This window comes from Cyanistes caeruleus, chromosome 16, assembly GCF_971803275.1.
Source record: "Cyanistes caeruleus chromosome 16, bCyaCae1.hap1.1, whole genome shotgun sequence".
Classification (NCBI taxonomy): Eukaryota; Metazoa; Chordata; class Aves; order Passeriformes; family Paridae; genus Cyanistes; species Cyanistes caeruleus.
This window is the reverse complement of record NC_141716.1, coordinates 6304514-6318312: the sequence shown is the minus strand read 5'-3', so window position 1 is coordinate 6318312 and position 13799 is coordinate 6304514. Positions and strand designations below refer to the sequence as shown.

Sequence of the window (13799 nt, the reverse complement as noted above, 5' to 3'; positions counted from 1 at the left end):
ATGCTTAACAATGTGGTGCAGGTGTGTAGTTTTAGATGAACTCCTCAGAATGTGATCTCTCAAACCTGCCCAGATGATGAGTTCCAAACCTTGCAGTAATGCAGCTGTGCAGGATGAATTTTGGGATCAGCACACACAGGACTGATCTAGACTTTGATGTGTCAGAGTGGTTAAAGAATGAACTTAATTCCCTGGCTGTTTGACCTGTAAACAACAGGTATCAAAATGTGATTTCATCCATTTCTGTGCTTTAAGGAATTGCCTAAACCAAACGTGTCAGGAGTTTGTTCTGTGCATTCTGAAGTGCAGCTCCCCTCTTGTCCCCTGGGCTCTGTCTGAGTGTTTAATTAACGTGGATTTTTGAGAGCGGGTGTTCAAGGCTTTCATTTCTCCAGTATTGAGAACAATATTTTGGTTTCAGCTGTGGTAGGAATCTGATCATAATAGCAAATACAGCTGTTGCTAATTAAATGAATCTATTAACCTTTATTCCATAGGATAATTGCCTGTCTGTGTGTTTCTTCTTGTCATCTGTGTGTATGATAAATGTCCTTTTCCCAGCTATAACAGGAGATTAGTTCAACGTTAATGTTTTCCTTCACGTGATGCGTGCTAAAAGAAAATACTTTTCTGCTTTGGAAAGCTGTGGATGTGTCATACAAATGGTACTGAGGAAATTAAATTTATCAGATGATGTTTATGTTCACTTCATTGTAAAACACAGAACATCACAGTTCCCTGGGGTGTAGAGAGGGGGCAGGTCCCCTAAGGGAAATATTTTTGCTGAAGGAAAAGGGACAGGAGTGAGAGTTAAAAATAAAAAAAGAAACAAAGGGTGAAGGGGAAAAAACCCCCACCTGAGGGAACCCCCACAATTTTCTTGCTTTCTACAGGTGTGAAAAGCCTGTGCAACAGAGGCTGGAAATGCTGGAGCATGGGACACAAAGGTTGACATAATTCCTGGTATTCAGATGAGTTTTGGATCTTGCTGAGAAATGCACACTCCTTTTTAAAGAATTTGTCATGTTGATGGAAAATCAGACCAGTTAATGTGAGAGTAAGGGGCCTGGGATGGCTGGTGTTCCTTAACCCTCACCAACATCCCGTTTATCACGTCGGGAGATGAGCAAGGCAGGTGGGATGTGCTGAAGATCTGCTGCTCAGAAAATGTGTGGGTTGCAGAACTTGCCTTCTTGAACTGAAATTATTCCCTGTGCTCTGTTAAATCTGCTGACTTTGCTCCAGATCCCATTCCTACAAAGCAGTGGGCAAATACCCCTCAATCCATCCCCCACAGCACAGCCAGACTCTGAAATGCAATTCCACAGGCAGGACTCATCCCACAGAAATGGGACAGCCCTGGCCCAGCTCTCCTCTTTGCAATACAAATAAAAAGGGATTTTTTTGTTGTTGTTGCAGAGGGTTAGTTTAGAGCTCAGTTTATGCACCACAGAGGCAGAAAGCAAACTCCTCGTGTTTGCAAAGTGGCCAGATGTGCCGGGGGAAATGGTGGCTCCAAAATAACTGAGACATGGTCTGCAGAGAGCGTTTTTGTTTATCTTCCCACTCTGCAGAACAGCTCCTAGCAGCTGTGCTGCCCTGTCCCAGCAGAGCCCAGGGTGCTTCGGAAGGAGCTGACATGGGGGGCAATGAGCCTGGAGGAGAATTTCAGGAAGATTTTCACACAACCAGCCTTGCCTGGTGCACATGGAGGACGTGCTTCTAATTCACTTAGTGCCTCAGGGGAGTTAAAACCTGGCTTACTCAGTAGAGCAGTCTGATTTCAGCTGCCAGTTTGTTGTATGAAGGCTCAAGGTGGTAATTTGGATTTTTACAGCCGGTTTTTGTGAGCAGGCTTGGCTGGGTTGGGGTGGGTGGCCGCTAGAGGACACTCTGCCCAAAACTATGAGTTCAGTGAGCTTGCTTTGATTTCCAAGTGATGGTGAGGCAAACAAACAGCTGATTGCCTGAGGAATAAGTGCAGAAAGCCTGCAGGATAATTCTCTTCCATAGCTGGACAAAAGAATACACGTTTTACCTTCCATGGCATGAAATTTTAAGTGAAACCCCAAACCCAGTGCTCTTCTCAAATGCTCAAGTGACAGAGAATCTGAACCAGGAAGGTTTAAATGTCATTCTTGTCTTCTTTGCCACGTTAATTATTTTGTAGTGCACAGTACAAAGCAGATATGCAGGTTTGGGGAAGCTTTCATTTGACCTGCCAGGTTGTGTGGGATGGTGCTGTGTTGGACATTCCTCAAGTACATTTATATCCCAAGGTGTGTGAGCCTCCCTCGTGCTCAACCCATCCATTCAGCATCTTGGGTAGTAATAGCTTGAAACATAAAGATAAGCTGGTTTCACTGTAGCTTCTCTATAAAGGTGATTAATTCAACTGGAAACAAATAATGCCTTTTGCACCTCAATTTTATCATCCAGTGGGGAGAAACAAATGGAGGACTGTATTTCCTAAAGTTCAAATTCCATTGATTTCATGGGGTTTTTTCCCCTCTTTACCCCTCAGTTGCCTTGAATTTCTCAAAAACCCTGACGCTTTTCCTAATGATATCCTTGTTGAAAGAAATTATACTTGGTCAAAGACCTTTGAAATGAATCAACTTTTACTCTGCCTAAGAAACTTTACAGATTCCAGGATGGGGTTTTGGTTTTGTTTGCAGGTTATTTATCTCTGTTAGTGATCTCTGTTTTAAAATCCCTTATCTGTTACATCCCTTGCCCACTCGATGGTTGGAGGCGTATTTTTGCTTGATGTTGTAACTACACTTAACAAGAGACAGCCTCTACCCTGAATGTCTTACAGCACAATACATTTGTCAGGCTGTTAGATAAGACTCTCTAGTTTGCAGAGTGTGCTAGGGCAAAAAAACTTGACATAAAAACCTTGTCCCTGGATCTTTGCATCCCAGCTCAGCCCTGGAAGCACGGGGTCATTTTTTGGTTGCTGTCCATGGAGGTGCATTGTGCTTTCAGACAGATTCCTGAGGAGAAGGTGAGGAGTTAACTTGCAGTTTAAAAGAAGCAACAAGGCAAAAATAGATCAAAATGAAGAATTTGTATTTCAGCGCCACAATTGGAGAGGGGTGGGGACAGTGTGATCTCCAGTGATGTGCAGAATGGCAAGAGGGTGGGTGGTTGGACTGTCAAACTGCCTTAATTTAATTGCAAACACATGCTGATGAGTCCCCTCCTCCTGGACCTCGGGGCTGGGAAACTTTTTTTGTCAGCTCCCTGCAGCTCAGAATTGAGGCAAATACACTCCAGCAAACACCATGCTGATCAAACCTTCAGCTCTTGGAGGCTTTTTGTATTTTCTCCTCCTGCCTGGTTTCTCCTGCTCGTGCCCCAGCCGCTGCCTGTGCTTCAGGACTACAGTGAGATGCATGCATCTGATGCTGGAAACCATCCCCGAGGTCCCGCCCCAGACAAACATTCTGTGAGTAACCACTTCATTTTCCTGCCTTTCTTACCTGCAAGGTCTTCAGAAAGAAGAGAAAAAAAAAATAAAAAATAAGGCCAAAGGCATACTTTTATCCTATTTTCCCACAGAATTATCTGCCTCGAGAACTGTTCCGTGCTTTTAAAACACGAAACAGAAACTGCTTCTTTTGGCATCAGTTAATTGTTAATGGGACAATCAAGGGAATTGAAAAATTTAATGAGAGTAATTCCAGGGCAAGCGCTGGAAGACAGTTTTTGGGGAATTAAAGGTCAAAAATGTTAAACTGAGCTTATGGAAAGGAACACAGTTTGCATTTTAGAAGCTTTGTATATGGGTGTAGCGGGGAGAGGAAATAGAGCAGCCCAGGCTTTTGTCTCCAGTGACATGAACACTTTCCTTATATATACAACACCATTTCTCTACTGAATTTTTAAGTACTGGTTTTCCACTTTCTACTTGAACTGTTGAAACCAAAGTTAAGGCTTATTTGGAAAGTAACAACTGTGATAACTCACAGATTCCTTGAGAGATAAGAAGGTGAAGGAGCTGGTGGTTGAGTCTATTTAAATGGGGAAGGTGGAGGAAAAGGACATTGAAAACTTGGAGACCCCTGAAGAGCTCGTACTGATAGGTGCAGAAGAGCACTTCCCTGTGATTCTAAACTAATCCTGAGTTTAAAGGTGGCTTTAAGATGCAGTGACATTTGACAAAATCCTTCCTTTCATGCTACTCTTATCTGATCCCTTGTCTCGGATGACCTTTTTTTTGTAAATAGTTGGAAAGACTTGTCAAAAATGAATCTTCATACTCATCCTCCTCAAACTGCTGCCAGCTACAAAACTTTTCCAACACGAGTTTGAGCAGCTTTTCCCTTTGCTGATAATAAACTCAATTTTATCTCAGCTGGCACATCCATACCAGCATTTCTCCCAATAGCATCTCGCTAATATTGCTAATGCACTTTCTCTGCTGGCAGCCAGAGGAACGTGCTGTGGGCAGGATGCTGGTGTTGGGCTGCTGCCATCCAGGGCTGCTTTGGTGGGTGGAGACCACAGAGGTTCTTGCACTGGTGGCCCACAGAGTGGGATCTGCACTTGCTACGACTGCCAAAGCTTTCTCTCTGCCTGGGCTGGTGCTGGAATGATTATTTTCAGTATGACCCTGCTCAGTACTTGCTCACTGGTCAGTGCTTATGTGCTCTTACAGTAACTTGCAGCATCTGACTCTTCACACTCGTTACCAGCCTTTTTCTTCCCCTTATTCCCCTGCATCTTGAGATATTAAAATATTTAAAATACCCTGACACTGATTTTAGCAAAGTGACATGTTCCTCCTTGTTTAAACCTAGATTTTACTGAGGGAAAGGTTTATTCCATTGGCTGAACTGAAGTATTTCTGAGATCATTGAAGCTTAATTCCTTCTCTCTGTTTGAAATGAGGCAACGTTTGCTGTCACAGTGGAGCCTGAGTGTGTTTCTGCTAAATATCCTTCGAGTGCAGAGGGGGGAAGTTTACTGTGTCACCAACTCTTTCCCAGTTCTGGGATGGTGTGGTTCCAAGTTTCCTCTGGTAGCAGCACACTTCATTCTCTGCACCACCTTGAGTGGGAAATTGGCTTTTAAAACATTAAAGAAATAGTGTAGGTGTGAGATATAAAAATTGCAGTATTGCAAAGGAAGATGATTCTTCATGAACCAGTATTTTTTAAGGTGATTTATCCATTTTATGCTCTTTTACCACTGTCTGCATAATTTTAAGCAAACCAGATATTGATGGTCAGAGATCCTCATAGACATAAAGACAGATGAGCCTGGTGAGTGCTCTGTGTTGGCAGATCATGGGCCTTTGTGTGGCAAGGAAAAATCCTGACTGTCAGGCTATCTTGAAGATCTAATGTATGCAAACGCATTTCCCTGCCAGCATCCCATTTATATCTGTTATAAATAGCATTTGAATAATTAAACTTTCTTTGAATTGTGGAAGATCAAGGAATGCTTCTTAACCAAGTCCTGACTTCTCCAGCTTTTTTGGTATGTTAGTGTTTCTCCTGGGAGAACCCTTGTGTCAGACTGAACATTTGGAATTATAGCAAGAATAGTCTTGATCACGGAGTTATTCTGAGCAGAAAATGTGGGATTGGGATATTTTCCACAGTTAATCTTTGGTGTGAACAGGACTGAGTCTGTGACTGCAGCTCCAGACACGGATCCCAGGCTCCAGCTCGGTTCCCTCGAAGAACAGCTGCAGTTTCCAGATGGAGTTTGCTTTGAAGTTGGGAGTTTGGGACTTTCTGACCTCCACGACTCCGTGCCACCCTCTCTAAGAATCCTGGAAGAGTGGGGAAGTCTCCTAGCTGGCATAGGCTGTGCTTCCCCATTGGCAGATGGCCCCTGGGGCTGCAGCCAGCTGGCAGCACTCAGAGCCGCCCATCGCCTTCCCTGAGCGATGCTGGGATTGGCATGAAACCAGCTCCAGGATTGATGAGCTGTTACTGGCTCCTCTTGGGTCACCATTTCCCTCCTCCCTTCCCAATCCCAGCTGGGTACAGCTGAGGATCTGGCCCAAAGTCTGGTTTTAGCAGTAGACTATTTATCTTTGGTAGTGGAGTCTGCTTGCTTTATCCTGAGCAGGGACTGGGATGGCAGGAATGACCACGTGTACAGATAAGCCATAAAAATTCACGGTGTAGAACTGCAAACGTATTTTGGCTGGTGTCTGTTCAATTGGAACACGATTATCCAGATGTGATCTGCTGGTTACCTCTGGGATTCAGGCAGTTCTTCCAGCCAGCAGCCCAAGGAAGGGAACAGCTGTGGAACATACACTCTGAAAATTTCAATAGGTCTTTAACCTTCGCAGCCATTTGTTCTGCAGTGTGACATTTAAAACAATAAGCTTCGAAATGTGTGGGCATGGGTAGAAGAAATCCATGGAAAGAAGTTCCCCTCTGGCTGGCAGCTAATGGATTGCAATCCAATTATCCATGGGTTATTCTTCTTCCTGCATTATGCAGGGCACGTAATGAATGAGTACTGCTGGAGAAACATAGCTGAGGGCTCAGGGCAGGATCTGGGATCTGAACACATCGCTGGCATGAACTGAAAGTGACCCAGTTGTTCACAGACCTGGTTGCTAATTGGGCAGTGTAAGCATGGCCAGCTTGACAAGTTTTGTTTCCCTTCCTCATTGGGCTGCTTTTGGTGCCTGCTCAGTTCCTCTCTTCCTCCCACAGGAGGAAGGCTGGAGTAGGAGAGGGTGTAGCTCTCTTAGTCTATTAATGAGCTCTCACGTTTTGAGAAGGAATTTTATACATTTGTTGGGGAAAGGTTTACCAAGCAAATGAGTTCTTGGAAATGCTGATCTGTTTGTGGTCTCTGTCGTGTGTTTTGGGTTGAAGAAGGGATTACTCATTTCCTCTCTGTGTGATAATCTTATATGCAGCCATTAAATGCACACCCACACATTCTGCATGTGCCAGGTAGAATCTCTTTCTGACTTCTTTCACTATAGTATTTAATCCTTATTAAACCTTCTAGAGGTGACCAAGAAGTTTATGTTCTATTTTTAGAAGTCTCTTCACTGGCAGGAAAATGGGGAAGGGAGGCATTTCAAATATATTTTCCTTCTAGAAATGTTCCAGCATCTTTTGATGGAAGCATCCTAAATCTTGTGATCGTAGCTACCTTAGGTGTTTAAAATCCTGCTTTCACTGAACTTCCCAGTTCAGCATCTGGTTCCCACCTGAGTATTTGCATTTTTGTTGCCCTCATCTCATCCCTCTCCCCAGAGGGATACCAGGACTCTTTCCTGTGCTCTTTAAGGAGAAGTCAGTATTTTTTAGTGAAAGTGTGTGTATTCTGGGTAAAAACTTTAATGATCATGCTCTTAAAAAAATGGGAGACTGACACTTAAACTACGTATGACCCAATATTAAAGTGTTTATTTTACTTCCTCGGAATCAGGGCCAGAAAAAACTTCAGGAGGAGAGAATTTTTTCTTCCTCTGATGTAGGCAGAATCTTGGATAGATGGTACAAAGGAATTATTAGGTCAAGGGAGTCGTGCTGCTATGGATGCCTGAGAATAGACCCAGATGCCTTGGGCAGGATCAGACTCTAATTTTCATCCCACTGCTGATAAGTAATAGCTCAAAATATCTAACGTTGATGAATTCAGCATCTTTTTTATGTAATCTGCCTACTTGAATACATGTTCAGGACCAAAACTATGTTTTGGAGGTATTCCTTGTTCCTACCTTTCCTGGAAAGAGCTAAAGGGATGCCAGGTGATGTTTGAAATGATTCCACCAGGAATGAGGCACCAGCAGATCCCTCCTGCCCTGGCACTGCCTTTCAGGTATATCATTACCACCAGTTTACGTGGACAGAAAAAGTGAGATCAAACCAGCTTGGTGCACTGGTTTATGGGTTTATACTGGTTTTATTGGCTGCTGGATTATGGGCAAGTTCCTGCCCCAGCTGACGCAGAGGGAGCCCTTTTGAAAATCTGACTCCTGTCTGTGGGAGCTGAAATCTTAAAAAGCTGGATTCAGGAATGCCTGTGGTAATTTCTTAATTAAAATCTAGTGTTCCTGAATCTTCAAAATAAGTGGTGTGGCAGTGCAGCAGGGAACCACAGCCTGTTCTGCAGAGTGAGGCTCCCTGCAGCTGCTCGCTCTCCACTCTTTCAACCATGATCCCATCGTTTCATTGCCTTGTATCTCCATGCTCAACATATTTTCCTTCCTCTTCACAGTCTTTGAACAGTCAAATCTCGATGTCTTAAACTGGTAAGGCCCAAAATAGCCAGGACTTGGAAAATCCCCAGCCCTGAGCCTCCCCATGGTCTCCTCATCTGCCTCGCAGGGCTGGCAGGGCTCAGCTGTCCATGTAAGGGGTTCTGGGATGAAGGCTGTCATTTATTAAAGCCATTTGGGGACTCGTGTGGGACAGGGACATTCCTGAGTTGGGGAACTGATGACAGTGAGTCTGGAAGACTTCATTTCCATCTCAGCAAGGCAGTTTTCCCTTCCTGCCAGGACTGGAGTGGTTTGGTAGGACTGGGGAACCTGCAGAGCTGACTCTGATGTTGTGCAGATAAATGTGAGGAATGAGCATCTTTCTGATAAATGTCCTGGCTTTTCTTGTATAATGGAAACTTGAATTATAGGATATTTTTAGGATGTGTTTAGGATGTCTTTCATGCCCTCCCTTCCTCAGGAAACACTGTGAGGAACTTCAACATCTCTGTAAAAGCACCTTCACTCTCGGTGTCACTGTTGGTAGTGATTGTGTGGCTGCCACTTCCCAACCAGTTTTGAGCAGAACCATCAGCATCACTGCTGTGCACAGCTTTGGGAACACAAAGGATTCTTCAATGAAACAAGCCCAGTAATTTCCACAGAACTGCAGTAAAATGCCTCTTGTAGCTAATTATCTGCTTAGTTAACATAGTAATACATGAGTCTGTGAAAGCCTAAATAGATTAAACAAAAGTGGAAGTTTCTTGTAAAAGCCACTGATTGCTTTATATGCTAATCACTGATAATTATTTAACACAAGGCTTGCAGGGATGATTGTTCTGATAGCAGCTGAGAGGCTCAGACAGATTCGAGTGCCATTCTGTAAAAACCCATTTCCCCATCCATGTGCAAATCCTGGCATTCTTTGTAGCCTCTGTTAATAATTCCCAGATTCAGAGAAGGTGACTTATTTCTGCAGCAGATCCTGGATTATCCACATATTCCAGGTCACTTTCCTGTCAGAGCACGAGGGTTTGGTGAGATTTTAAGCTGAACCAGTCAAACAGGCTCTGAGCAGAGGGATCTGTATTGGGTGATGCTGCTGCCCCAGGCCTGCTCTCTGTGTGAAGGTGGAAGAGGATCCAGAATCCTTTAGCAGCAGCTGTTCCTTGTGGGAAGGTCATTTGTAAACCCAGACTGCCATCCTTGAAGTCATGGAGGAGAGTTAAATAACAAGGGGTTATTTTTTCCCCCCATTTTTCGAATTCCCAGGTGGGAAGAAGCTGGCAGGAGGGAGGGAGCCCAGCTGCTGGGGCATGGGCAGCTGGGAGCAGCTGCCCTGGGAGAGGATCCGTGGCCAGTCCTTGTGAAAAACACATTTGTTCCTGAAAAGAAACATAAATTTCCAGAGTGAGTGCCCTGGGAATAGAGAGGAACAAGCATTTCTGCGTGAGAGGAGACAAACTCTGTCGGGAATGTTCTCAATCAAACACATGCAAGGCAGGGAAATCCCAGTGCAGCCCTTGCTAAGGCAAGGTCTGGAGTAAAAACACTACAGATGAGCCAAAGTATTTGGGTTTTGGAATATGTAAGTTCCTCTGCATGCCCATTTCTTTGCTGCACAGGGACATCAACACTGGTACCTTTTAATGCTGTCTGGGTACAGGGAGCAGAATAGCCTGGTCCATCCTCCAGGGCAGGATCCACACCATGTGTGGCTAATGCCTGTCTCTCCTGAAGTCCACTGGGTGTTTTATGAGCCTTGCTAATTGAGATATTAAAAAAAACAAAAAACACAACACCCCTGTCTTCACCCTGGCTTCAGTTTCAGCCAGTGACTATTTGCCTTTTCTATTTGTGGCAATTTCCTGCCACAGTTATTGTATCTATGGTTAAAGAAGCAAATTCAGTTCTTTTCATTGTCATGTTTTCTAGACTTCATATCATTCACATTGCTTTCTTTTGGATTCTCTCCAGTTATTTCACATAATTTCTTGAAATGAAGTGCTCAGAGAAGAGATGCAGTGTTTCTGTTCCATTTTTGTCTGTGGGGAAAGCTGTTGCCTTTGTGATGGAGAACAAACCAAAAGGAACTTTGCAAGGACTGAAAGACAGCTGGGGTCCAGAGAATCATCTAAAGGCCTTACCTGGAACAGAAAACAGAAGAAAAATTAAAATATTTCATTAAAATAATGAGCTAAGCTTCATTACATGCTCCTTGGGGGTGGTGTAGTTTAAAAAGAACTTTAGTTCTGTGTGGTTTAAAGGACTGCAGTTGTCTTGGTTCATTAAAATGCTCAGAGGCTTTCTGTCCCCACCTGCAGCCTGTGACCTGAAGTTGGATTTTACACTTCACTGCTTGTTCCCTGCTGCCTTCCCTGAGCATCACCAGCTCCAGCCCTGAGCCCTGTGTGTTCCTCCCATGTATTTGTAATGTTCCCCATTACCTGCAGCCAGCTGCCTGGAATAATCACAGGGCCCTTTACAACCCCCTGGGGCAGCAGGGTTGGTGTTTGTGCATTTTGGGTATAAATCAAGTTTGCATTTCTTCACCTTTTTTCCTGCTCTAGTCCTTCCTCGTTTCCTTTTGACAAGGCTGGGGAGAAGAGGCAGCAGAAGAGGCTGTGCTGTCACTGCTGCCAGTGTTTAATTGTGTTTGGCTTTATGGTGGCTGCCATTGCCTCGAAAAATCCATCAAGGTACCCTCAAATTCACATTGTCGGGGAAGAAGGATATGGAACTCCCTCTGAGAAGAGGGGAAAGAAATGCACATTTGAAGCAATGCAAGCTAAGCCAAACTCACCTAAAAATGTCAGAGGTGATCCTTTGGGACTGCAGCTTGCAGTGGACAAACAGAGGAGGTGAATTACAATTAGAGATATTGGGGTTTTTAAATATTGTGAAACTGTGTTTCTTTCTGTGCTCTAATTCTTCTCTATGCAATATTTACCACTGAGAGAGGTGAAAGATTTCTTTCTGTATTAGCCTTTGAATCCTTTGGTCAAAGTAGAAAAGTTAAAGGAAAAAAAACCACAACAAAAAAACCAACTTCCACTGGTCCATGTGCTGTTGCATCCAGTGATAACAAAGGGGTAACAAGGCAGAGATTTGATATTTCAGTGTAATTTAACTAAAACTGCCTTGCATTATCTGCCTAAAAAGCAAGTTTATTATGAAATTTTTGGCATAGAATGACTACCTTTTACAAACCATTAAGCTAAAGAGACATTACATCTTGGGGCAATGGTTTTAAACCGAAAGAAGTCAGGTTTACATTAGATATTAGGCAGAATTCTTTTATTCAGAGGGTGTTGAGGCTCTGGCACAGGTTACCCAGAGAAGCTGCCTCATCCTTGGAAGTGTCCAAGGCCAGGTTGGACAGGGCTTGGAGCAGCCTGGGACAGTGGAAGGTGTCCCTGCCCATGGCAGGGGGCAGGATGAGATTAACTTTAAAAATCCTTCCAACTCAAGCCAAACTGTGATTCTATGATTCCATGACCTTAAAATCAAATCAGCTTTACTCAATGTGCAGCCTCTTCCTCTTGCTCCAAGCTGTTTCAGCCCCCTGGGGTCCTCAAACTCCATTTGGGGTTTCCTGCAATGACTGCACCTCTTTCAAATTTGAATTTTATAAATGCCATAATTCCTGTTGATGCTTGCCTCAGAACAATTGTTGAATTTGCACCCATTTGTAGAATCCTTGTTTTAAACTCTGCCTCCAAGTGTGACTTTACCACCAGAATGGGCAACTCGTGCTTTCTTTCCTCTTAAAGCAAATGCCCTTAAAAGGCTGCCTTAAACTGAAAAAATAGTGTAGTATTCCCTAAATGTGATAGATCAAGTGGTGCAGGAGAAAAAAATCCCCTTCATTGTGTGCTTTGGACAGAAACCTGCAGCAATCTGTTTGTCAGCCTTTTGTGATTTGTTATAATACACTGGGCCACGCAAGGTGCCAAATCAATGCACACTCCCTATAGAAGTGTTTCTCCTTGTTTAACCAGGTTAAAGCACTTAGCTCTTATTTCATTATCCCATTAGCAATCCAAACCCCATGTTTTTGGGTTCCAAGCTGATGTAGTTCCATGGGCAGCCCTTGAAATTTGCCAGAATCCCCTGGACTCCAGTAATTCTAATTGAAGTTGGCACAGATTTGAAATGCAGGCAGCGATAAGCTGTTGTAAGTCTTGGAGCATTGCAGAGCAAAATGGGAAATTCTTATTATGTGAGGTTATTTGAGCAAATTTAACCATTTTAGGGCAAAGATAGTTTTAGTAGGGAGCTAAATTATGGGTCCATGTGATGATGTGAGTTCCTCTACAAATCAGGATGAGGTGCAGGAGTAATTGCATGTGAACTTGGAGTGTTTTGCTGCAGGCTTTTTCTCTGGTGCTCATGGGAATGATCCCTTGAGTCTTTTTAGTGTCTGGTTTTCTATGAAATTAGAATAAAGAGTTTTCTGACTGTAGGCTCAGTCCCAGATACTGTCTGACTTTGCAGACAAGAGCAGACCCCAACCATTGTCCCCACTCCTCCACTCCTTTCCCTGGTCTAATGATTATATCCTCTGCTTTTAGAGATTTGCGCTTCAACCACATCAAGGAGATACAACCTGGAGCCTTCAGAAGACTGAAGAACCTCAACACACTGTAAGTTGCACTCCAAGGGTATCCACTTATTACTTGTGTTAGTGCTGTCCCCTAAGATGGCTTAAAGGTGGCCTTGGGCTTTTATTTATTTCAGTCAAGTTGTGCATATCCAGCCAAAGCATTAAAATTCCCTCTGTTCCACCTGTGTCATGTTTCTTACCTTTTTTTATTTAAATGTGTATTTTAATAACTTTAATTTTTCACAATTAACCCCTCTTTTTAAAAATAAAATATGATGACCTCTAGCACTGACTGAGGATGTTTGAGCAGGTATGGCTTTAGAGTAGCCCATAAAAGAAATTCTCACCTGGGATCAAGACAGTGGAAGGATGAATTAAAATTCTTCCTTTCCATGGTCTTCTCTAACGCATGAACCACATCAGTTGCTCTATGTGACTTTGACTGAGCATCCTTCAAATTCCATCTTACCCTATGCCTTGCCCTAAAAGAGATGCCTACGTCTACCCTACTCCAGGTAGGAATGGGGGTAGAAAGCTGCCCCTCCAGCCTTGTATCCCACTCCCACATCACTGTACAGGCTGCTGCACTAACAGCTCCTCACTCTTGGGAGCCTCTTCTCATTCTGGCTGCTGCTGGGCTGAGGGTTTGGAGACAGATCTGAGTGCATCTGCACCCCGCAGCCAAGGGGCTGCAAACACAGCAGCTCCCAAATCAGAACCAGAAGCTGTGTCAGCACAGAACTGTGCTGGATGCACTTGGGCTCTTGAGACTAATTATCTGAGCTGTGACATGGTGCTAACAGCAGTAGGATTTCCAGGTCCAAGCTGGAATTCCTCAGTGAGGCAAAGCAGCTCCTTTGGGAACCTGGCAGATGTTCATACATGCATGGTCCCAAATGGAAACAGAAAGTTTAGGTAGCTTTTTCTGTCTGGCCTTGAGTGATCTGAAGTGTCTGATCCTGTGGAGCTGAAGGAAGGCAAACCTGGGCAATG

The 13799-nt window shown here is 43.8% G+C and overlaps 1 protein-coding gene across 2 annotated transcripts in view; it reads left to right on the top strand.

The window, feature by feature from the left end:
- The first annotated feature begins 3180 nt into the window (after nucleotides 1–3180).
- The window catches only part of LOC111938096 (peroxidasin homolog), a 44390-nt gene continuing 33771 nt past the window's right edge, over nucleotides 3181–13799 (top strand). For both annotated transcript variants that reach the window (XM_086853238.1, XM_023939678.2), the window contains exons 1-2: nucleotides 3181–3454; nucleotides 12775–12846. In XM_086853238.1, coding sequence (XP_086709364.1) covers nucleotides 3291–3454; nucleotides 12775–12846 — 236 coding nt within the window. In that variant the 5' untranslated portion in view covers nucleotides 3181–3290. The remainder of the gene's footprint in view (nucleotides 3455–12774; nucleotides 12847–13799) is intronic.